This window comes from Gymnoscopelus braueri, assembly GCF_963280865.1.
Source record: "Gymnoscopelus braueri genome assembly, chromosome: 4".
NCBI lineage: Eukaryota > Metazoa > Chordata > Actinopteri > Myctophiformes > Myctophidae > Gymnoscopelus > Gymnoscopelus braueri.
The window spans coordinates 50,968,340-50,993,609 of record NC_137605.1 but is presented as its reverse complement, the minus strand read 5'-3'; the positions used below and the strand labels follow the sequence as shown (position 1 = coordinate 50,993,609).

Sequence of the window (25,270 nt, the reverse complement as noted above, 5' to 3'; positions counted from 1 at the left end):
ACCAGTGGTGGAAAGTAGGCTACATCATGCACTCAAGTACTGTACTTGAGTACAATTTTGGGGTACTTTTACTTTACTGGAGTATTTCTAATTTGCAATACTTTTACTTCTACTCCATTACATCTCTGAGGCAAATATTGTACTTTTACTCCACTACAATTATTTGAAAACTTTAGTTACTAGTTACTTTGCAAATTATTACATTATAAAACATACACTTTAGTCCTATTTTATACCTAGGCTATTTGAAAATAGCCGATCTACAAGCTCACAACGCGTCGCATGGCGACGCGTTGTGAGCTTGTAGATCTGCTATTTTCAAACATTTCAGTACTTTTACTTTTGGTACTTTAAGCACATTTTGACACCAATACTTTTGTACTTTTACTGAACAGACCAGACTTTTACTTGAAACAGAGTACTTCTACATTGCAGTATTGATACTTTTACTTAAGGAAAACATTTGAGTACTTTTTCCACCACTGGAACAAACACTCTATTGCAACGAGTACTACTATCAGAATATAGAGCTGTTTAACCAAAGAAAATCCCTTACCCTACCCTCTATATATTGATGTCAATACTTCTGTACTTTTACTTTTTCCACCACTGAGCGTCTAGGCTGCACTAGCCTTCCTGCTTTCGTGTATAGAGGGGCGGGTTTAAAATCAGCGCGGAGAGATTGCGCCTGATCCCATTGGTTCACCGATCTGTCCGTCAGCCCCGCCCCGTCAACACAACATTACGAGCGACGCCCACTGCACTCTGGTTGGTTGGGGAAATGAAACACTTCCTATACCGGGTACACCGACGCGCTCCTCCAGGCTTTTATTTTTTAGCAAAACTAAACAATAAAAGCCTGGAGATCGAGGCTACTGAGCATCTGACAATGGGGCTGAGAGGTGGTTAGAATCCCTAAATGAGTGACGTGACGTGTAATGAGCACATCAGAGCGGAGGAGAGGAGACTTTCATTAGCTCTCATTAGTGGGGCTCTCTCTCTGACATTACTAACGACACGAGACCTTGACCTTCCCCGGCAATCCGCCGCACTGGCATTGATTAACCCATTCAACCCGGGAACGCATCTGTGTCATTTTAAGATGTCTTTGGGCTATTCAAAAAATAGCAGATATTTTACTCTGTTACAACTTCTGGGGGGTCTCTGAAACAACATATTTTGAGATGGGGGGTCCACGGCCAAATACATATCATTTTTGAGAAATTATAGCATTTTTAAAAAACTGTTAGGATTTAGAAGACATTTGTAGAATCCCCCAGAAGCAAAGATTTGAGTTACAAATGTTCTCTTTAAAAGTATATATATTCAAAGACCCACGATTTTCCCCCAAAAATAGCAGATCTACAAGCTCGTAGCGCGCTATGAGCTTGTAGATTTGCAATTTTTTTGAATAGCCAAAGAAATCTAAAAAAACGACACACAGATGCGTTCCCGGTCTTAATGGGTTAAGAACCCTGGGAGAGGGACAGTAGTGCCGGGGCTGAATCATGTTGTCTTTAATGTTTGATAAATCCTGGAAGCAGGAGGAATATGAATTGTTCAACTCAGTCAGTTGTTCTTTTTTCAAAGATCTGCTATACGTAGCATACAGTACAGCAGGCTGAGGAGGAGCCTGTTCTGTGTATTGTGAACGGCACTGGTGGAAGAAGTGCTCACATTTTGTAGCAATACCACTATGTAGAAATACTCTGTTACAAGTAAGTCTGGTATCAAATCCAGTAAGGTACTTAAGTAAATGTACTTAGGATGGACAAAGTTACGCCCATAGACTCTACAGACCGTAAATGAAGCCTATTTTTCAACAATTTCAAATCTGTCATCTTTCTATATATGGAACGTGGAAATGAATGCTATTGGTTGGGACCAGAGGCGGGGGTGGTGAATGAATGCTATTGGTTGTGTAGCTTGTCAATCAATCAAATGAAATCACAAGGTAGCCACGCCCCTCCTACAGCATACCCTACTTACCAAAACGCATGTCATGGTGATTGAAAGAAGACTTTAAACTAGTGACTGGAAGCATATAGTATTTATGACAATGTTTATTAACACATTGTGTGCCAAAAAATGGTCCGGACCGTTTTTGAGAATCCAAACGAGGAGTGCCGAAAACGGTCCGGACCGTTTTTGACCCAATTTTATTTTTATACGTGGGGCCCACGTGGGGCGCTCTAACGAAACTTTGGGATCATCCAAGGAGTTTCTGAGAAGGAGAGGCCGGATGTGGATCCATGTCAAAAATCCTTCCGGTCGGCCTTTCCAATGTTATCTCCTTGACTAAAAGCTTAATATCTCCATTTCTTTTTAACGTGGTGGAAGCGAGCCGTTTTCGATCGGCGATCACTCTGCAATGGAGGATCGCGTTAGAAATATTATTGTTCCAGGTGTTAGTCGGGACCCGCACGCACGCTTTGTTTACATGCACTTCCGCGTCGGGGCTACTACAGCACGAAACGTATCAACGCAAGTGGATGGAAGAATAGCAGGCACTGAACGTATAATATTTTAATAAACCTCTGGCACCCAATGTGTTAAGGTAATACAATCAAGTCTAAAGTGCGGTAAAAACCCACCCATTTTTTTCCCCCCAAAATTTTTATCCCACGATATTTGTAACTCATTTTTTCACCCAGTGCCAATTGCCTATGTAATCCTGGGTGCTACACTCCCTCTGCCAGCCTAGGGAGAGCCTAGAGCCGAGCTCATGCCTCCTTCAATGCATGAGAGCCACCCACCCACTAGAATGGAGAGTAATGTAATAAAGTAACACCAGCAGGGGTGAAACAGCGAAACTACAGGCCATTCTTATGAATCACTTCCTATTCAGCCTCAATTTACAACTCAGAAGCTGGCCCCTTGGTGCATTGTACCGTGCACTGAGGCAAAGTCACATATGTTTGCACAACAGCTACAGCTACCTTCTGCAGGCTAATATAGTTCTAAAGCCCTATTCACACAGGACTAGTATTACCCAGGGGCCTGGTGTAATTCAGAAATTAACCCCCCACGTCTGTGTTCCGTGCAGCGCATAATCAGTCATACGGGATAAACACAGTCTGTGTGAGGATGTGTGACATCCAAACTAGTTTCCTCTGTAACCACGTATTTAACAACACAAGCAAACGGCTACTGAGAAGAAAAAGAGGCATTTGACACTTGCCGTGTGAGGTGAACCATGTTACCAAAAGCAATTGGTGAAACGACACGTAAGTTGCACGATCAATTCTCGACCGGCAAGGGAGATATTAGGCTACGCTCTTGGGTCTGCTATCACCAGTGGTTCTCAACCAGTGGTCCGGGGACCACTAGTGGTCCTTGAGGGTGTTCCAGGTGGTCCCCAGCTAAATGATGGGGAGTTGGTAACCAAATGGACCCTTATTAGATCTTTAACTCTTGAGAGTGTAAAATGAAACCAAATGGACCCTTACGGGTCCATTTGGTTTCATTTTACACTCTCAAGAGTTAAATTATTGTTAAACATCTGCATTACTTAATTAAAGAAATGTTATTTTTGATCAACGTTTGCCTGTTATCTCTCCTATTGGTACCACATCAATATAGCAAGGAATATTCTAAGTCTTGGGTCTGAGAGTCTAAATCTCGTCAAACGGTGGTCCGTGGTAGCCTGTCATGGCCAGACTAATATCACTGTGTAGATATTAGTCTGGGATCTCTGTGTGGACGCTGCATTTCCAAGGAACGAATTCCAAAAATGCCTCTGGTGATAAACCCGCCCCATATGTGCATACTGGGCCCTGATTGGGCCCTCGCTACTTCGGAGGGAGTGAAATCCAATCAAAACTGAGCGGTGCCAGACCAATTTTTTTTTTTTTTTTGCAATTGCAGAATAGTCTGGTTTCCAGGCTAGGTCCGTGGCTCAAATGCCAAATAAATAATGGACCTTGATATGAAAAGGGTTGAAAACCACTCTGCTACACACACACACACACACACACACACGACACCTACCTGCTTTAGGATCCCGGCGGCCATTTCATGGCCGCAGTCGAAGATGATGTGAAACTCTTTCCCCCTCTTCATCTCCTTCAGGAGAGGCTTGGCGTCCTTGGTATCGGCCGGTAACTGGCGGATCTTTAACCGGATGTTGTAGCGAGACGGAGCCTTGATGAGCTCCTGTAACCGGATCAGACCTTTTGAGAGAAGAAAGAACACAAAATAAAACATTTTCAATGTCTTTTTTCTTTTCTCACACAACAGTGAGTCGTCGCCATTCGAGAAATTAGTCCCAATTGTGTCCCTGGCAGTGTGTTCCTTTTTCTAAATGGAAGCCACAAATATGTGTCTACGTGGAGTAATTGAGGTAACGAGTGCGCCCCCATTCATTTGGCAGCCTTGCTCATAATTAGAGTCAGTGGCGAGGACGCTTTGAGAATATATTATTTCCATGCACTGCCATTTCATTTCTAATGAAATCCATTTGACACTCCCCTTGAACTCAGCACCCTGCGCCCGTCCATCCAACTACTCCCTCCCACCTTTTCTCATTCTTCTCCCACACAAACACAGCATGATTCCTTCTCTTTTCTTACAGCCCCCCCACCCCACGCACGCACGCACGCACACACACACACACACACACACACACACACACACACACACACACACACACACACACACACACACACACACACACACACACACACACACACACACACACACACACACACACACACACACACACACACACACACACACACACACACACACACAGTAGTGGAAGAAGTACTCAGATATTTTACTTAAAGTAAAAGTAACAATAGCACAATATAAAAAGACTGTTACAAGTAAAAGGCCTTATGTGTTCAAAATGTAACTTGAATAAAAGTACAAAAGTATTGGCATCAAAATATACTTAAAGTACCAAAAGTAAAAGTACTAAAATGTTTGAAAATAGCAGATCTACAAGCTCACAACGTGTCGCCTCTCGACACGTTGTGAGCTTGTAGATCAGCCATTGTCAAATAGCCATGAATAAAATAGGGCTGAAGTGGTTAATGTATGTTTTATAATGTAATAATTTATATCTGCAAAGTAACTAGTAACTTAAGTTTTCAAATAATTGTAGTGGAGTAAAAGTACAAGTATTGAAAATTGGAAATACTCCAGTAAAACATTTAACTTAAGTACAGTACTTGAGTAAATGTACTTACTTACTGTAGTTACTTTACACCACTGCGCACACATACACTCACAGACAGACAGACAGACAGACAGACAGACAGACAGACAGACAGACAGACAGACAGACTCTCTCGACAGACAGACAGACAGACAGACAGACAGACAGACAGACAGACAGACAGACAGACAGACAGACAGACAGACAGACAGACAGACAGACAGACAGACAGACAGACAGACAGACAGACAGACAGACTCTCTCTCTCTCTCTCTCTCTCTCTCTCTCTCTCTCTCTCTCTCTCTCTCTCTCTCTCTCTCTCTCTCTCTCTCTCTCTCTCTCTCTCTCTCTCTCTCTCTCTCTCTCTCTCTCTCTCTCTCTCTCTCTCTCTCTCTCTCTCTCTCTCTCTCTCTCTCTCTCTCTCTCTCTCTCTCTCTCTCTCTCTCTGCAACAGAGTTAAGATTTCTATCAATACATGACCTGACATTCATCATTCATCATAGATTATGTTCACCATCGATCGCCCGCGTGCGTTCCTTACAAAAGGCCAATCAGCGTTCCACGCAGGATGTGTGTGAAGTGAAAAAGGCGGAATTGAGCGTATAAGAGGCCTCCAGTAAAGCACAAACATCTCAATTTCCGATATGCAAGCAAAGCAAAGCTGCTTTCGGCATTCATAAGGAATAATCGCCATGCCCTCCTCCCCCCTTTCGCTCATCCACAGATGTCGATCAATAGCATAGTTCGAGGCTTTTTATGACGCCGAGGATCCGCCGATGGCGGAGCCGCCGCTAGCGCCACTTCCCTCCCACCCTCCCGCCCCCTCCCTCCCTCCCTCTCGTTGCCCGCGGCCCACCATAGTCCCCCAGCTGCTCTGGCCTGTGGCACTATTTGTTTACTTCCTGATGCACCAGATGAGTGCACTGCACTGTGGGAGACCACCAGCCCTGCAGCCTGTGTGTGGATGTTTCGTTCGTTTGCAGCCGGTCCCTAGTCTTCATTAAATCAAACACTCTGTCGCACTCTGATGATGATACCCCACAGTGGAAAACCCTGTTGCTCGCTGGCGATGTGTCATTGCCCGTGACAAAGTGGACACAGTTGTGCGGAGGAGGGCTTAAACGCAAGATGATTTTGGTGTATTAAAAAGAAAGATATCATGGACAGGGTTGGCGCAAGGAAGGTTCTGAAAGCAAAAGACCTGCAGTCTGTCCACACTGCAAATATTCATTTTCAAGAAAGTAAAAAGATACTCGATTCCAGCGTATTAGTCTTATTTTTTGTCTAAAAAGAAAATAATTCTAGTCAAGCATGCACATAAGACATGTATTCTTGTTTTAAGAAAAAATACCTTACATTTGCACCATTTCCTGTCTGGCAACCAAATTTCACGATACCGCTGAGACAGAAACGATACCTGCCGCTGTTTAGATGCCTCAATAAGATTATGTACTGTGCACATCGAAAAGCAAGTGATTAGAAAACAACCTGCGATATATGTCTTCTTTTGTATTCCTTAACCTTGACAACGGTCGCAATCGTTCCGAAATAATGTTTGTTCATGAGCTGGTCCAGCCGGCTCCATCCACTGCAATGTATTTCATCAAACTTTCGGTGCGAAGGTTTGCCACTGCACGTATTTTCCTTTCAAAACCTTCCTTGTGTTGGTGCAGGATATAAGGGAGTTTGGATGTAACTTGGCAACTGATATGCTAAACAGAATGGGAATCGAGTTTCATGCTCATGCATGTGGGTCCACACACACACACACACACACGTGGAGTGAGAGTGTATACCTTTTACACGTGTGCGTGTGCAAGCGATGTTTTGAGTCGAGTCCAATCTCATCCGAGCTAACTCGCTGTTGCGTGAGGCTGTCGGAGAAGAAAAACAGCCTCTGCCCGCCGGAGTAGCGATCTCTGTTTTACGGTTAGTTAGTTAACATCGATAAAAACAGGCCGACACCTCCGACTGCTCCATTCGCTCATCATAAACATGCATCGGGGGCATCTCTCTCTCCCTCTCTCTCTCTCTCTCTCCCCCCCCTATCTCTCCTATGCTGTCTTCCCCTGCCATTCTGCATGGGTAATTCCTCCCTCATGGCACCGACTGCAAGCGCTTACAGGCGAGACCACAAGAATCTGGAGAGAGAGTGAGAGAGGGGTTGGGGGAATATATAAAAAGGAGAGAAGTGGGGTGACTGTCAACGCTGATCAGTATTGACTATGTTTAATGCCCGGCGACTGCTCCAGGATCCATATTTAACTCTGCATGAATATTTCATCTGCTCTAAACGTTTATTAGGGGCCCGTCGAGGAGTCTCCCGAGCGTAAAACAGAACGTCTTTCCGTGTGATAAATAGCCGAGCGAGGCGGCGGCAGCGGCCCCTGAAGCGTTCCCCCTTTCCTTCCAAACTTCAGCCCAGAACGTTGCCTCTCTGACAGGAGGGAGCAGCAGTCTCTCTGCTCGGTAGCTCAATCATCATTGTCGTCGACGTTAAAGCCCCCCAGACGCCTGTGAGACACACTGGTTCCAGACGAGTATGCCATTCCAAAAGAAAATGGCTCCTTGGCAGATTAGGTCTGACCCCTCTCAATAGAGATTGTATTTCTCTATCACAATGTACTTAAAGTACTAAAATGTTTGAAAATAGCAGATCTACAAGCTCACAACGTGTCGCGATGCGATGCGTTGTGAGCTTTTAGATCGTCTATTTTCAAATAGCCTAGGTATAAAATAGGACTAAAGTGGTAAATGTATGTTTTATAAAGTAATAAATTATATCTGCAAAATAACTAGTAACTAAAGTTTTCAAACAATTGTAGTGGAGTAAAAGTACAATATTTGCCTCTGAGATGTAGTGGAGTAGAAGTAAAAGTATTGAAAATTGGAAACACTCCAGTAAAGTAAAATGACCTCAAAATTGTACTCAAAGTACAGTACTTGAGTACATGTACTTAGTTACTTTCCACCATTGCACTGTTGCATGATGGGACTTTTAGAGCCGATGAGTCACTGAGCCGGCGGGCCGGAGGTCAAGGTTAATGTGACCCTTCGCACCTCGCCCAGGCTTGTTTATGTTCAATTAAACGTGCCGAACAAATTGAACAAAGATTAAAAGTGCTTGGCGGTCAAGAGGTTTTTTTTTCGTCGGCACTAGAGGAATGAAGAGATGTTCTACTTACTGTATGTAATTCTACCCTATAATAGAAATGATAAATGCCAATCATACTGTAGGTTACTGGTTCCTCCATTAGTCAGGTCACATAAGTACTATAAGCTCTAAACCCCTCTCCCCTATGAAAAATGAAATGGACACATTACTGTACCTTTGCATTGACTACTATTTATGCTATTTAGATACTTACTTTACTTGTTCACAAATGCTAGTGTAAAGTACTGTATGTTAATTAGATAGCATATAGTCATACTGCAATACTTTGATAGTACTACACACAATAAATGCTTAAATTTGCACAGTTATTCCTTCCACCCTACTCTGTTTTGGCCAACACCTTTTTGTCACATAACGTGCTTACAATGGTGTGTGTGCATTTTGTTAAGTATATTCACTGTGAAGCACATGCTCCAGACACCCTTCCCTGTGGTGCACTGATGCATGTAATACCTACAGCATGCAAAGCATCAATACCCTTGGCCTATGCAGTGGTTCACTTCTCATGTATTTGGCCGTGGACACCCCCGCATCGGAAAACATTCTGTGCCAGGGACCCCCTAGACAAGCTTTGTGTTTGTTAAAGCAGCACTATGTAACTTTCCTCTTCTACCCCGGATTTGAACTCGGTTTCTGACATTTTGTGTCAGAAACCTGCGCTGACATTTTTACCATTGAGCTAATAGAGCCGGGCCTGCTTGCTCGGGGGGGATAAATTGAATCTTGACCATCAGGTAAAAATTCATGTCAGATCCTGTGTCTAGGTGAGACATGACCTTTTTTTTAATAGATCTTTGTAACCCTTTTTTTTCACCCAGTGCCATTTGCCTAAGCTTGTAATCCTGGGCGCTACTCTCCCTCTGCCAGCCTGGGGAGAGCCCCGAACTGAGCTCGTGCTTCCTTCAATGCATGAGGAGTGAGCAGGCCGCTTCTTAACACCTGACAGGGGGGGAGTTTCCCCGGGAGGACGTAGCGCGTGGAAGGAACACGTTATTGCAACCAGTTCCTTTCCCCTCCATCAGCCGCCCTGGCTGACCAGGGGGAGGCAGTATAGAGACCAGGATTACTGCATGTTTTTTGTGAGGGTAGGCCTACCTATTTTTTGAAAAATTGTGAAATTCTATACAAATGTCGTCTAAAGCGTTTTTTTTTTGAGAAAAAAATATATATCAGTGGTTCTCAAACGTTTTCATGTCAAGGACCCCCAAAATTATATGTATTTGGCTGCGGACCCCCATCTCAAAATATGTTGTTCCAGGGACCCCAAAGTATAAAATAATGGTATAAGTGGTTACACAGAATGCAATCCAGAATTTATGGGTTAAAGTACAAGCCGCAGTCATTAATTAATTCAGCACATCTGGTGAGATGCGTGCTTGGTGTGAGCTGTTGTCTTAACACCTTGTCACAGCGCTCCGTACAGCTGTTGTTTTCATTAGTGCACTGTCATCATCAGCAACCAAATGGCAGCTAAAAGACAAGCCAACAAAACAACCACAGACAGAAAATTGTAAGAAAAATACAATAAGTATTTGTGATTTCCAGGTGACCTTTCTTCTGTCATCCTCAGTACTCACTAGTAGAATAAATGCAGCAGAGTAGCCCTGCCCGAAGAAGACCAGATGCCGAATATCTCCCTTGGCCAAGGGTGGGGAAGACTAAAAAATACCAGCTATTTTTGAAACATTGTGAAAGTTGGGAAACCCTCAACAACCGGAAAAACTCATCCATTCTTTCATTTCCTCCCGTTTGGACTATATTGTAATTCCTTGTTTATTACCCTGAGTCACTCATTTATACAACCACCTCCAGCTGGTGCAGAATGCGGCCGCTGGAATTTTAACTAATACATTATTTGGAAGGTCACACATCACACCTGTGCTTGCTTCATTACATTGGCTACCAATTGACTGTAGAATTGATTTTAAAATGATTTTAATCACCTATAAAGCTCTCCACAGGCCTGCCCCCAAATTACTTAACCGAACTACTGTGCCCCAAGGTCAGGCAAAGGCCTTCTCACAGTCCCTATATAACGAGGATGAAAACCAATGGCAATCGAGCGGTTTGAATCCCGGTAGTTACATACGGAGCTCGTACAGAGTTTGCTTTTCCACTGGATTGGGGGACTGAACAACGCAGCAGAGCAGCCCTGCCTGAAGACCTGCCTAATATCTCCCTCTAATATCTCCCTTAGCGAAGCGCGGGATTCCCCTTTGTATGATTAGTTTGTTTTCCCACGCATGGAGAGACCAGGTTTTAGAATTCAGGTGGTTACACTCCGTTAGCAGATGAATTGTGACAATGATGTGGTTTTTAATTGAATAATTAGCGTTAGTTACTGCCAGAGATAGTTCAGCCAAGAAAATGACAATACACATAATCTTCACCTTAGGAAAATCACAAAACAATTAAGGAAGAAATAGAGAGAAAACGCTTATGGCTGTTATTAGCATCTCAGCGCAGCGGGCACGAGCAGAATGATCACGGCACTTTGTGAGGAGCTCAGCGAGGCCCTTCTCTCTAAACAATCTGTGGTAGTGAAGCGTGTGATGGGAACGGGGCCCACACACACACACACACACACACACACACACACACACACACACACACACACACACACACACACACACACACACACACACACACACACACACACACACACACACACACACACACACACACACACACACAATTGAAACAGATTACTGGAGGGGTCCTGGGACTCACTCCACCAAGGCTCAGTACCACCACAAAAGTTACTCAGCTCTCAAGTACACTTAGAGGACTCCCAGGGTAAGAAAACATTACACACATTGTTACACGAGCCTGGGGCGACATACCAAAGCCTATACCGCTTGTGCTATAACCACGGCCCGCTTCTGTGACCAACGCGGAACTGCCCCTCGCCTACAACAACTGCGGACAAAAAAGATAAAGTATGGTTTTGGACCGCGACGGAAGCGTGCCGTCTCAAGCAAACTTGACCCACGAGAGGCACCGCGGAGCGAGCGAGTCGCCGTGCCGAACGTTGCGAAGTTCGCTTGAGCCGACTCAGCGCCGTTCGAGTTATGTCGTAAATCATGTTTTGGCGAGAGCGTTTGCCCCGACTGCCACTCAAAGTGGCTACTGGCCAATCACAGCACGTCCTTGCACAAGCGGTATAGGCTTTGGGATGACGTCAGCCGGGGGGCATTCATGATCTGGCTATAGCACTACGCATAACTCCCAATTTTCTTGCGATAAGATTTATTTTTGTTTTCCCCACATCAAACCCAAAACACACCACAGCTCCACCCTTGGTAAGTCCTGAGGTTCAGCTAACTGAGAGACCAGGAATATGGCCCCGCCCACCCTCCCTCCCATTATTTTCATCCTTTTGTCCAAAACTGCTATACTTTTCAGGATTCAAATTCAAAAGTATAGCAAAAGTAGTAGATCTACAAGCTCAAAACGCTTTTTGACGCGCTTCGAGCTTGTACATCTGCTGCTTTTGTGTGACGCTGTGGTGGCAAGTAGGGTCGTTAATTTACCCCAAAAAACACAAAAAAGTTAAAATATGGAGATAAAAGGTTTCTGCCGGACAGCAACGATATACAGCAGGTCGAGTCACCCGCCACGCAATCAGCCAGATCGTTTCCTGTAAAAGCATGCTGTCATATAGGACCCCCCGCCCCCCCACCCTCCCCCCCTCTCCCACCGGCCTGGCCTTTCATCTAACGCAATTAAAAAAATGTCAGCCGCGAGGGGTCACGGCCGCTCCCACAAAAAAGCATGACACGCATCAGCTTTGGAGTAAATTACCTCTTTACTGTGGGAAGCCATGCAGCAAAATGGTTGTTTGTTGTACTTTTTTCTTTCACATTCTTTCTGTCAGAAACCGGCTCCAACAAGGAGGGTTATTGCACACCAGTGTTGCCAGATTTCGCGAGAGAGATAAGCAACCATGTCAATGAAAACACAAGCCCAAAAGAAGCGACTGTTATATAGGCCACATGAGCACTTTAAACCTATACGCGTCGGCTATTTGAAAATAGCCGATTTACAAGCTCACAACGCGTCGCATTGCGAGCTTGTAGATCTGCTATTTTCAAATAAATCTTGAAAGAAAATCTTTTAGAATTTTCCCTGGCCCAACATATATTATTTAGATGTGGGGGTACGTGGACAAATACATATACATTTGGGGGTCCGTGACCTGAAAATGTTTGAGAACTCCTGGTTTAAACAACATTAGGAAACAAGCCCTAAAATAAGCAAAGACACTTTACAAACAAGCCCTCAAAAACCGCAACCTACCAATATTTACGAGCGACTTTACAGAAAAAACAAGACCAAAGTGGCTTCAGATAAGCAGACATGGCAACGCTGTTGAACACCATGCCCCTACAGAGAAGCCGGAGAACAGAGAGCGCTTGGGAGGTGAGACACAGTGAATGGAGCCATGCCTCTACACTACACTACACTACACGGAGGGCTTGTATAAATCCTCTTTTTCTATACAGGACCCCTCTGTCACCACCACTCCCCCTGGGATTTGCTGCAGGAAGTGGTTGTCATAGAAACCTGGCCATAAACAGAAGAGTGGGCAGTTAAAGTGTCACTCTCTCTCTCCCCCCACCCCACCCATGCTATGAGGTCATTACTACATGGTCCACCACCGGTGTTGGACAAAGTATATGTACTCATGTAAATACTCAAGTGCATTGATGTATTGACATTTTGAATATTTATTTACCAAGAAAAAAAAGAATTGTCACGCATTTTCAACAATAGTGAAAATAGCAGATCTACAAGCAGATCTACAAGCTGTGCTGTGCTGTGCTGTGCTGTGCGATCGGTTATTTTCACTATATTTGAAATTAAGTGTGGGTCCTAAGTGTACCTTCCCAGAATGTACTGTAAGAGTCAAAGGTACAATATTTCTATTTGAACCGGAGTGAAAGTCATGAGCTTGCAAAAAAATATATATATAAAATACTTGAGTACTGTACTCTAATCTAAGTCCAGTACTCAAGTAAAGGTATTTAGTTACTGTCCACCAGTGGTGTAAAGTAACTAAGTACATTTACTCAGTTACAGTACTTAAGTAAACTTTTGAGGTGTTTTTACTGTACTGGAGTATTTTAAAATGTCAGTACTTTTACTTCTAGTTACTTAGATTTGGATTATTATTACAAAATGTACCACTTTAGCCATAAATACATTACAGCCATTTGAAAATAGCCGATCTACAAGTTCACAATGCGTCCACCACTACTGCTGTCCACCACTGATGGTCAGCCTTGAAAGGACACCAGTCTCAGCAGTCCACGCCCCCCCCCCCCCCCAGGACCTTAACACCCAAACCATGCCTAAACGTAATCCTACTAACAGCTCACCGATCAATAAGAACGCCCCGGCCGTCAATAAATGTAATTGAATTAACCCCATGCCTTCTTTCTTCCTTCCTATAGGGTGGTCATCTAGTAACGACCCTGTCGTAAACCCTATGTCATATTACAACACCATCACCTACTGAACATGACAGATTGTCAAGTGAAAAGGGTCACCCGCCTAAATTAGGCATAAATTAGTCTTAAGGGACAGTAGAGAAGTGGTCCCCAACCTTTCCTTGCCCCCCCCCCCACACACACACACACACACACACACACACACACACACACACACACACACACACACACACACACACACACACACACACACACACACACACACACACACACACACACACACACACACACACACACACACACTTCTTTCCTTGGACTCCCCCTTCTCACATCTGCTAATTCTAAGTGCTTGTCAGGGTGGGGGGTCCCCAGTTTAAAGTATGATTATTTTGGGGGGGTCGCGGCCTGAATAGGTTGAGAACCACTGCAGTTGAGCGGGAGTCTTCAACGTTCTTCAGCCCAAGGACCCCCCTAGCTGAGAGACAGATGAAGCAGGGACCCCCCACTACATATTGTTGCAGATTAAACTTTTTCATAGATTTCATAGATAGCTGGATGCATGTAAAAAATATATATATTTTCAGATAGTTAACCTTTAAACCCTCAATATTTAGTCAACTTTACCATTGGCTCTGAACTTGGTCTGCTCTTTTTTTCCCCCTACACTGACTCTCCTAGGGGGTCCCGGACCCCCTGTTGAAGACCCCATGCAGTAGAGGATGGTGAAGGTGTGTGCATAAGGAAAAACATATGGTTGCACTGCAAGGGTCGTTCTCTCCAAGAAACTAGTGTTTTATGGTACAAGCCACTCTCTCTCTCTCTCTCTCCCTCATGACCTAATCATACTTCCCGGCAGTAGCAGCGGCGACAACAATGTCCCAGACAGCCTGTAGTATGGATGTTATGGCTGGCTGTGCCGCGCCGCTATACAACACATGCCGCGCACTGCCGCTGCCTCTGCCTCCGTTTTTGGGGCCATTACAAAGTTGAGCCGTTAGCTCGGGCGGCGGCGGAGGCCATTACGGTTATTGATTTGCTTGTTTGCTCTCTGGTTCATGGAGAAAACAGGGCGAGAATGAGAGTGTCTCTTTCCATATTCCCTCTCGTGTCCCATTTTCAAAAAGCATGGGTTAGAACAGCACGTGGTGGGGGGGAGGGGTGACACACACACACGCGCACGCACGGGCGAGAGGTATGGTAATACAGATGTTCTGCTACGCTGGCTTTTACAATGTGTCGGGCAATAGGCTTTCCTACACAAGCAAGGGAAGGAGCATGCAGTGCAGTGGTGTAAAGTAACTAAGTACATTTATACAAGTACTGTACTTAAGTACAATTTTGAGGTACTTTGACTTTGCTGGAGTATTTCCAATGTTCAATACTTTTACTTCTACTCCACGACATCTCATCTCAGAGGCAAATATTGTACTTTTACTCCACTACAATTATTTGAAAACTTTAAGTTACTAGTTACTTAGCAGATTATACATTTTTATATTATAAAACACGCATTAACCACTTTAGCCCTGTTGCATACATAGCCTATTTGAAAATAGCCAATCTACAAGCTCACACACGACGTGTTGTGAGCTTGTAGATCTGCTATTTTCAAACATTTCTTATACTTTTACTTTTGGTACTTTAAGTATATTTTGATGCCAATACTTTTGAACCTTTACTCAAGTAACATTTTTCTGAACACAGGCCTTTTAACTTGTAACAGACTAGTTTGTCTACATTGTGGTATTGCTTTTACTTAAGTAAAATATCCAAGTACTTCTTCCACCACTGGGAGCGTGTGCTCACTTTTTTCTGGGTAACTGAATGGCTGTCGGAGGAGCCGTGTGTGTGTGTGTGTGTGTGTGTGTGTGTGTGTGTGTGTGTGTGTGTGTGTGTGTGTGTGTGTGTGTGTGTGTGTGTGTGTGTGTGTTCACAACCGCGGCTATCTCCTCTCTCTGTCAGGTCAGCCGTGTAAACGGGAACAATGGGGAAGGTGAGGCCGTTCGCCGGCCCGAGCCTAGATCTCATTTCCCATCTAGCAGACAGAAAATCAAGTCACTATTAACCCCGTCGCGAACCGGCTATGTCCACTTTACACCCTAATTAATAGGGGTGGTAGGATCAGCGGCAATCAATTCCTAAAGCCGTCTACAGCACCTGCACGGCTAAAACACACACACACACACACACACACACACACACACACACACACACACACACACACATGCACATGTGCGAACACACGCACACGTGTGCACACACGCACATGTGCGTGCACACGCACGCGCACACACGCACACGCACACGCACACACAGGATATTGATTCATTGAAAAGTCAACATGATCTTTTTAAGCTATGCCATCTCACAGTGCCTGTAAAATGATTGACACAAGGTGTAGTAACGGCAGTACAATATGTTTTGCCTTGCACATTACATCAAAATCTGTCTTTTGTTGATATTATGAATTTACACAAAATTACCCAATGGTAACGGTTCATTCTACTCTTTTTCAGCAGAACGCCATTAGCTCTTCACACTACACGCTCAACGTAGGTCACACAGCACCTCTCCTGCAGCTTGTCAGTGATCAAACTCCCTCCACCTCCCCAGCCTCCTCTGTGTGGCATTTAGTTCTTCACTAGTTGTATGGATTTCTGTGGATTGTATCACGTTATATCTGTGTATATTAAGTTACGCCCTTGAAGGGTTCAATGTTATGTCCATGTAATCACTTATAGGCCCTCTTATAGGTCATGTGGTCTCTTCTTCAGGGGGGTCAGGGTTAGTGATCTCAGGTTTTGTGTTATGCTTGGCTTGCAGATAAATATGCAGTATCACAGGAGCAGAGTCACACAGCCATATTTAATGCAATATCATTGCAATGAACGGTTTTCCACGCGCTACGTCCTACAGGGGAAACTCCCCCCTGTCAGGTGATAAGAAGCGGCTTGCTAGCTCCTCATGCATTGAAGGAAGCAAGAGCTCAGTTCTGGGCTCTCCCCGGGCTGGCAGAGGGAGAGTAGCCTCGCGTAGCCAGACTATATCACTGCGTGGATATGAGTCTGGTGCTTCTATGAGGACGTTTTTTTTCTCAAGGGGCGGGATCAAAACCATGGCTCTGGACACAATTGGTTAGAGCTACAACCAACTACCAATTACAATCTCCCATATTTGAATACTGGGCCCTGATTGGTCACCCCAGACTTCGGGAGCAGGAAATGGATTCACAATGGAGCGGTGCCAGACCCAAATCGCAGAGGGCAAATTTTTTTTTTGCACTGGCAGATTCGTCAGGTCCCAGGTTAGAGGGAGAGTAGCGCCCAGGATTACATAGGCAATTGGCACTGGGTGGAAAGAATGGGTTACAAACTCGTGGGATGAAAAATGTAGGAGTCAAAATAATTTCCCAGAAGAAGCATGATCAAATTGAATCGTGAAGGTGGTGATTCCCACCCTATACTTGTGTCGACACCTCAAAAGCGACGTAAGTATTACAGAGATTGCAGTGATCATCACTCCCGTTGACTGTCTGTCTGCTGTCTGGACGGTCTTATTATCCACCCATCCCTACAATACCCTGACGTTTGTTTGTTTTCGTTTTGTTTGCTGCATAATTGCTTACATTGTCGTCTGTACAACACGGTGACAGCTGGCACTGTGTATACAGTAGAGCTGACTGAAACCAGAGAGTCTCGCTTGGCCTAAATACTGCGTGAGTGCAGTATGAACATACAGAACGGCGGCGCGAGCCAAGCCGAGCCGAGCCGAGCCAAGCCAGACTGCTGGCCCCAGAGTGTCTGTGCGTGTTGGAGAGTTTGCTCGCCTCGGGGAGCTCCTGGCAAAGCTAGACATGGCAGGCTTGGCATCGTCCCTGACCCCTGGCATATGGCACGTGTACCCGGCCCGCTGAGCCGTTTGCTAGCCCGCTGATCTGACACACTGCCTTTCTTAGGACACGGGGGCAAGCCAGGGCTATACTACCATGATAATAAACACAGGTTAGAGTCTGTTACAACCGCCGTAACAGAGTACAGCAAGGGGTCGGGCCGTAGTAGGTGATAATAACGTTAAAGGCCCGCGGCAGGCGATAATAAAAGGTGTTTATTGTATAGAGCTATACTCATAGTGGTATAGCTTAACCCTTTCAATCCAGTAACGCATAGCGGTGTCATTTGATTTTTTTTTGCTATAACCATTATTTTATACTTTTGGCTATTCAAAAATAACGAGCTTGTAGATCTGCTATTTTGGAAAGATCTTTTCAACATTTGTGCAAATCTTTGAATATATGTATTTTTAAAGCGAACATTTGTAACTCAAATCTCCCTGGAACAAAATATTTCACAAATGTTCACTTTGAAAATATATATATTCAAAGATTTGCTAAAATGTTCTGGATAAAAAAAGAATAGCAGATATACAAGCTCACAGCACGGCACTCAGTGCCGCGCTATGAGCTTGTATATCTGCTATTTTTTTAATAGCCAAAGAAATCCCAAAATGATACACGCTGATGCGTTCCCGGTCTTAATGGCTTAAAAACCAAACACACTCGCCGGGGCAAAGCGAGGGCCAATGTTCTGACCGAGGGCCATAAAGTGGGAAATATAGTGTTTACAACAACCCGGGTGAATCAAATAAAAGCACGGCTGCCGGCCCGGGCCGGGTCCTTCCTTACCTGTGCTGTCGTCGTAAACCACCGTGACCGTTTTCCACTTGAAGAAGTGCACCAGGTCCAGGATGGCCCGGCTGAGCGAGGAGAAGTCCGGGTAGAGGCTGACGTAGTAGACGTCCCTGTTGTCCGACACCTGGTGCTTCCACTTGGTCTGGATGTGCGGCACGCCCAGCGCGTTGCAGATGGACTGCACCGCGTTGGCCGAGGAGCTGTGCGACGGCCCGAAGATGGCCGCCACGCCCAGGGAGAGCTGGTCACAAGCTGGACGGGAAGGGGTAGGTCCAGGTGTCGGACAACAGGGACGACGTGAGAAGGATGTTGAGAGGAAGTTGGAATTAGTTAATATACAGCATCAAAATCAGTTTGACCACTTTATTCCCATATACATTAGCTATTTGAAAAAAGGCAATATAGAAGCTCACAATGCAGATTTTTTTTTACAGATTTGGCAACATTTGGAAGATTTTTGATACATTTTAACAACACAAATCTTGTATGAAATAAACATTTTCTGACAAATTTTGGGGTCATTGACATTATGGATCCCACCGCAGTTCTAGGCAAAACCAGCTGTGATTGACAGTTCTTGTTTTTGCAACTATGCCTAAACCTAACCTCAGTCAAACTATGCCTGCCAGGGAGCCAATCAGGTAAGGCGGGTCTATCCTATAACGTTGGTGGGATTCATAATCACACGTCATTGACATGAAGAAGTATGAGAACCACTGAGTTAGAGGATCACTTACGGAAGGAGCTTCGACTAATTTTGTGTCTCCAGAAATGTTTATACTGTATGATACGATAAAATCGTTTGCTGTGAATGGTTGTTTGCCGCCTTGGCATGATAGGGTTGAGGACAACGCATTGTGCTGCATCCGGCACGTTCTGAACTTGTAGATCTGCCATTTTTGCCGAATGTTGTATAGACACATTGGCCCTCATTTATCAACGCGGTGCAGCCCAAATAATGGGCGTAGGGCGAGATCACCGCACCTTTCGGCATTTATCAATATATCCTGACGTGGGCTTCATCCTACCATACGCTGAGATCTCACGTCTGGTCGAGACCAGTTGTTGACGTTGGCTGCGCCCGTTTATTCCATTCTAGACCTGCGGAGCAGCATTGTCTGACTGTCTGACAGGCATCTGGACACATAATCCACTCCTAAATGTATATCTACACACTAATAATTAATCCCTGTGAAAATATAACATTTTATAAAGTAATTTAAACAAACTGCTTTAACAGTCATTCAGTTGCATTGGCTATTTTAAAATAGCAGATCTGCAAGCTCAAAAACGGGTCGCATCGCCACTCGTTGTGAGCTTGTAGATCTGCTATTTTCAAAATATACGAGCGCTTTTGCGTCGGGACTCGGGAGTCCCGCGGTCGGGACTGCCGACGATCTTTTCATGGACAGTGAGGTGTACAAACGTACAGTAGCTTGTCCTAAGTTATGGAGTTATGTCATAGAGAGTTATGAAGACTACAACCTGACTGGGTTAAGGATATAAACCCGACGCTCCAATCTCTTATTAACGGGACGGACCGAAACCACTGCCGTCTCACGGGGAATATCCTACATGACTGCTTGTGCACTGCTCGGTATGGGTTAAATAAATTAATATACAAACGTATTCCATTCATGGCGATGTGATTGGTATCATAATATGTCATTCATGTAGGCTACAAGCCTACGTGACAAAGATTGTACCGCTACGCCGTACAATACATGAAAAACACAGCTGGGTGGGCGCGTGTGTGTGAGAGAGAGAGAGAGAGAGAGAGAGAGAGAGAGAGAGAGAGAGAGAGAGAGAGAGAGAGAGAGAGAGAGAGAGAGAGAGGGGGGGGGGCGTGTGCGTGTGTGGCGAGGCAGGCGGGGGAAACTCTTTCTCATTGGCTTTTGATGTCTTTGGTCGTATTCTGGTCCTTCTTCATGTCGTAAAATCGGGGCGTTTTGAGAATATTTAAGGGCGTGTTATTTAAATGACGCTCGGTTCCAGCCGTGACATTTATCAAGCCTGGGACCAAATGTAGGCTCGGATCAGCTGTGTAGGATTCGTTGATAAATGTGACTTCGACGTTGGTGTACGGCCGAATATATGGAAAAATATAAGCCGGTTTATAAGCTGCGTTGATAAATGAGGGCAATGTCCGTATATAGACACCCTAAAACATGACTCTGCACTTTATCCTTATAAAAAGTGTATGTTACATCATGTAACAGATCTTTAGGTTCAGGTACAGATCAGATGAGATCATGCAGGCTCATGTTGCTGTACTTGTATTACAGTACAGTACCAAACGCACCATCTCATTTAATGTAAGGGAGTTTACCTAAATCACAGCGAAAGGAGATAATGGACTGTAATTGATAAGAGACTTGGAAATGTCAGCCCCATGTGGGCACAAAACTGATAGATGATAGCAGTTTATGGGCTGTCTCCGGGGGCCAAACGGGTCTTTGAATTACCGCCGCTGAGTCATTACCTGAAACCAATCAATTGTCTCTACTGTTTACATTTGAAGTGCTCAGCCATTCCTATCCTGGGCCCTGATTATAATTGTCCCAATCTAAGCTCCTGCAGCTCCCAACAACCCACTGACAGGGGGATGCATTTACAATGCAAAGTAGCTGGGGATTTACTGTAATATGTGACTGCTCACATATTCACATGCTCATGTACTGTACGCTGTATGCCAACACCCAAACACACACACACACACACACAGAGAAGCATCTTTTTATCCTCACTTGTCTGGGTTTTACATTTTTGTGTTGGTATCATGTATAAGATTAAGATATTTTGTCACATGCATAAATGCAGCAAAATCATAAGGATCAAAAAAGTTTGATCTTGCCTAATCTCATGTTAGCTTAATTCTCATGTCATAGGATCTCATGCTATCTTAATTTACCTCGCCTCAGCTTTAGCTTAACGCAAATGCTGGAACTTGGAAACTCGTCCTACCTTTTCTGGAGGCTTCAAAGCTGTCGTAGATGTTTATCCTTTGGATGTCGTAGGTGAGCGTGGTGTTTGGCAGTAGGGTTCTGTTCCTGTTGATTGTGTTTAAAGCAAATTTAAAGGCTAGTTCCTCCGCACCCGAGGGACCACTTTCGATGGACTCGAATATCCCTCCTGCGGACAGAAGAGAGACACCAACTGATTAATATTTAATCAACCTTAAGCCAATCTGAAGAATTCCCATTTCAAATGAAGAGTTGCCGTAACTAATTTCCTTAAAGTAAGAATTAGTTTATCAAACACCATACAGTATGAACAAGGGAAAGGGAGTGTTTTGTGTTCCCACGGGGGAGGGGCTTCCCCCAGCAGATGGCTGCTCAGATGGCTCTGATGGGTGCACACAGGGGGTGCTGTTTTCTACTGAGTTGCGCGTGGGTGTCGCGCGCAGCAATCGGACCCATCTAGAAGCTCCCGACGTGTCGCATGCACTACACGCCGCAAGCTTGTAGATTGGCTATTTTCGGTGCATAAACACTGCATGTAACAACGTATATCAAACCCTTTAGGGACACATGGGGTTCGAACCGACGACCGGCTTTCCGATTCCCGGACGGCCTCTCTCTCTACTCATGGGAGATACATTTTTTTCCCCCTTTATATCTTGATCTTGAAGTGAATTAATTGCCCGCTTCGCACAATAGTACCGGCTATATTGATGCCTCAGAAGCCTAGATCCGGGAGGGATAGAACAAATATAGTTATGCGGTAATAATGTGCTGCACTGCGAAGCACTCGCTCCAGAAAGCCTGTGTGGAAAGTGTGCTTAAACGTGCAGGCTCCTCAGCTACTGCCCTCCAGTGAATACATCTGTCAGCCAGCTAGATGAATGGACAGGAGAGGAAGCCCAGAGAGCGAGTGAGCGCCGGGGTGGTGGTGGTGGTGGTGGTGGTGGTGGTGGTGGTGGTAGCGGTGGTGGTGGTGTGGTGGTTGGTGAGGTTCTTTAGATCAATGCACTCTGATTGGCCGGCCGAATCAATCAATCAAGCTCCTCGGGGAGCACCGGAGCACAACTACTAGAGATTGAAGTGTTTTGTTTGGGTTAGCCCCATGGCCCCGGCCCCTGTTGGCTCAGTGTCAGTCAGCGGGAAGCCTCCACAGATTCAGTGCTTTATTTACTCCTTACAACGCTATACTCTACTGTTGTAGGGCCCACTCAAGAGTCTAGACTCCTCGATCCATACCCAGCGCAGCATGAATGCTGCAAGGTAGCGGGGCCGTACTAGTGATTCGTATAGGGGCCACCACTGAGCCACGATCAATGCCTCGATCGGCCCACAGCGGCTTCGAAAGTGGACGTTTTGGGGATAAACATCCCCCACAACTATGCCCGTGTGCTCTCTGTGTGAATAGCAGTGGTGGGAAAAGTACTCAAATGTTTTACTTAAGTAAAAGTATCAATAGGGCAATGTGGAAGTACTCGGTTACAAGTAAAAGTCCGGAATTTTAAATTGAATTGAGTAAAAGACAAAGTACAAAAGTATTGGTATCGAAATGTACTTAAAGTACCAAAAGTGGAAAGTACTCATTATGCAGAATGTCCCGTTTTCAAATGTATAAAAAGAAATGTGTAAAAGTACAACATTTGCCTCTGAGATGTAGTGGAGTAGAAGTAAAAGTACTGAAAATTGGAAATACTCCAGTAAAGTAAAAATACCTCAAAATTGTACTTAAGTATAGCACTTGAGTAAATGTACTTAGTTACTTAAATTTACATCACTGTGTATAGAAACAACCAGCTGACATAGAGAAGGAACCAAATACAATGAGTGTGTGTGTGTGTGTGTGTGTGTGTGTGTGTGTGTGTGTGTGTGTGTGTGTGTGTGTGTGTGTGTGTGTGTGTGTGTGTGTGTGTGTGTGTGTATGCACACTGATAATTCAATCCGACTACTAGAATAATCAGGCTATCTCGATAGTGTTATACATGCATAGCATTCGTGCAACTACAGCACTAATCTAGGTTTACATGTGTTACTCATAAGTACAGTTCCTACGTAAAGGGACCTCCCGATCGTCATGTTGTCGCTTGTAAATACTTCCTGGTGAAGTTGTTACTTCTTACGGGCTACATTATCATATAAGCACACATTTAGAAGCCAGAAAGAAAGCACTATATTATACTCAAATAAATAGATAAAAGATAGGTAAAAAAGAAAAGAAAAAAAAACATCTTAACCAGTTGAGAACTTTCCCTAATTTTGGAAATCATATAACAGTAACATTTACATGACCATCCTCCTATAATTCCACAAACCTCTGTCACAGACATCTGTCACCGAAACCTGTCACCAAAAACCTGTTCTGCTTGGTTCTCCTCGGCGGTTGGAGCAATTGATCTGAAGTTGAATGTGGGCATTAACCATTAAGCGTGTGCACGGAACAGTGACACTCGTTTTTTTCACTTTCCCAAAATGTAAGCTGTTTATTAGCGATTTTATATAAAATAATTCCCGGGATATGGGAGCTATCGTCGGCATGCTTACAGCAGTCGCCATGGTTGCAGCCCCCCAAGCTATGGGAAGAAGGGGTCCTCCTTGGGGCCAAAAAGGTTTGGGACAATTGCTGTACAGCACAGCAAATAACCCTTTACTACTTTGAATGCACACATAACCGGGTATGGACTATAGTTTCAATAACCAGAGTTCTGCCTTATAGTCTGGGTATACGGTCTGCATATTAGTGTGCTGTGTGCTCACAGTAAACACAGTGATGAATGCACACACACACACACACACACACACACACACACACACACACACACACACACACACACACACACACACACACACACACACACACACACACACACACACACACACACACACACACACACACACACACACACACACACACACACACACACACACACACACACACACACACACACACCACCATACCGAAAACCGAGGAAAAGTTTCTTCCCTCATTAGTATTCATCTCATGAGAGAGCCCTATTTTGCATGCCATAATGAGTTTGAAGGAATTAATAAGCATCAGTTAAGCGGGGTGTTCTATAATTGGAAGGCTGAGCATTTTGCAAAAAGGGTCTGCTCACACTCAAGAAGCACTATTCTCCTGCCGAGGCTCTCGCGGCAGTTCCACCGAAAAGAACCCTGGCTGCCGATGTGAGAGAGTGGCCGATACTTCGCTGTGCGCCGGTGTCGAGCGCCCCCTAAAAATAGCCGATCTACAAGCTCACAACGCATTTGCAGCCTCACAAGTTGTGAGCTTGCAGATCGGGCTATTTTTGATGCACGACTAGCGGCTTCTCAACAAAGTATAAATCAAGCCGTCTAGTCTGAATGTGTGACCATTAACCCATTAAGACTGGGAACGCATGTCATTTTTAGATTTCTTTGGCTATTCATAAATAGCAGATATACAAGCTCATATCAATATGAGCTTGTAGATCTGCTATTTTTGAAAAAATCTTGAAAATCTTTTTTAAAGCTAACATTTGTAACTCAAATCTTCTGAATAGCCAAATCTTCTGAATAGCCAAAGAAATCAAAAAATTACACAGTTGCGTTCCCGGGCCTTAAAGGGTTAATATTGCAATAGGCAAGCTCAAAAAGTTAGAAAATTAAAGATTGAAAGTATACATAAGGATCCGTACGAGAAATCTCCCTCACTTCTGAGGAGTGAGCTGTAGACGGAGGGAGAGGAGAGGATGGACACGAATAAGGTTTCCACTGAACCAGAAGAATGAGCCAAATCTAAAATTCATTAAAGACAGAAAAGGTTGAGGTTGGTCTCTGTTGATATGAATGAATGACTGC

The 25,270-nt window shown here is 44.5% G+C and overlaps 1 protein-coding gene across 1 annotated transcript in view; it reads right to left on the bottom strand.

Moving 5' to 3' along the window:
* Nucleotides 1-25,270, bottom strand: part of LOC308083784 (glutamate receptor ionotropic, kainate 2-like) — a gene marked incomplete at both ends in the record, with an annotated part of 246,464 nt that overhangs the window by 152,389 nt on the left and 68,805 nt on the right. The window contains 3 exon segments of the mRNA XM_080426131.1: nucleotides 3,991-4,172; nucleotides 18,471-18,728; nucleotides 21,441-21,608. Coding sequence (XP_080282257.1) covers nucleotides 3,991-4,172; nucleotides 18,471-18,728; nucleotides 21,441-21,608 — 608 coding nt within the window.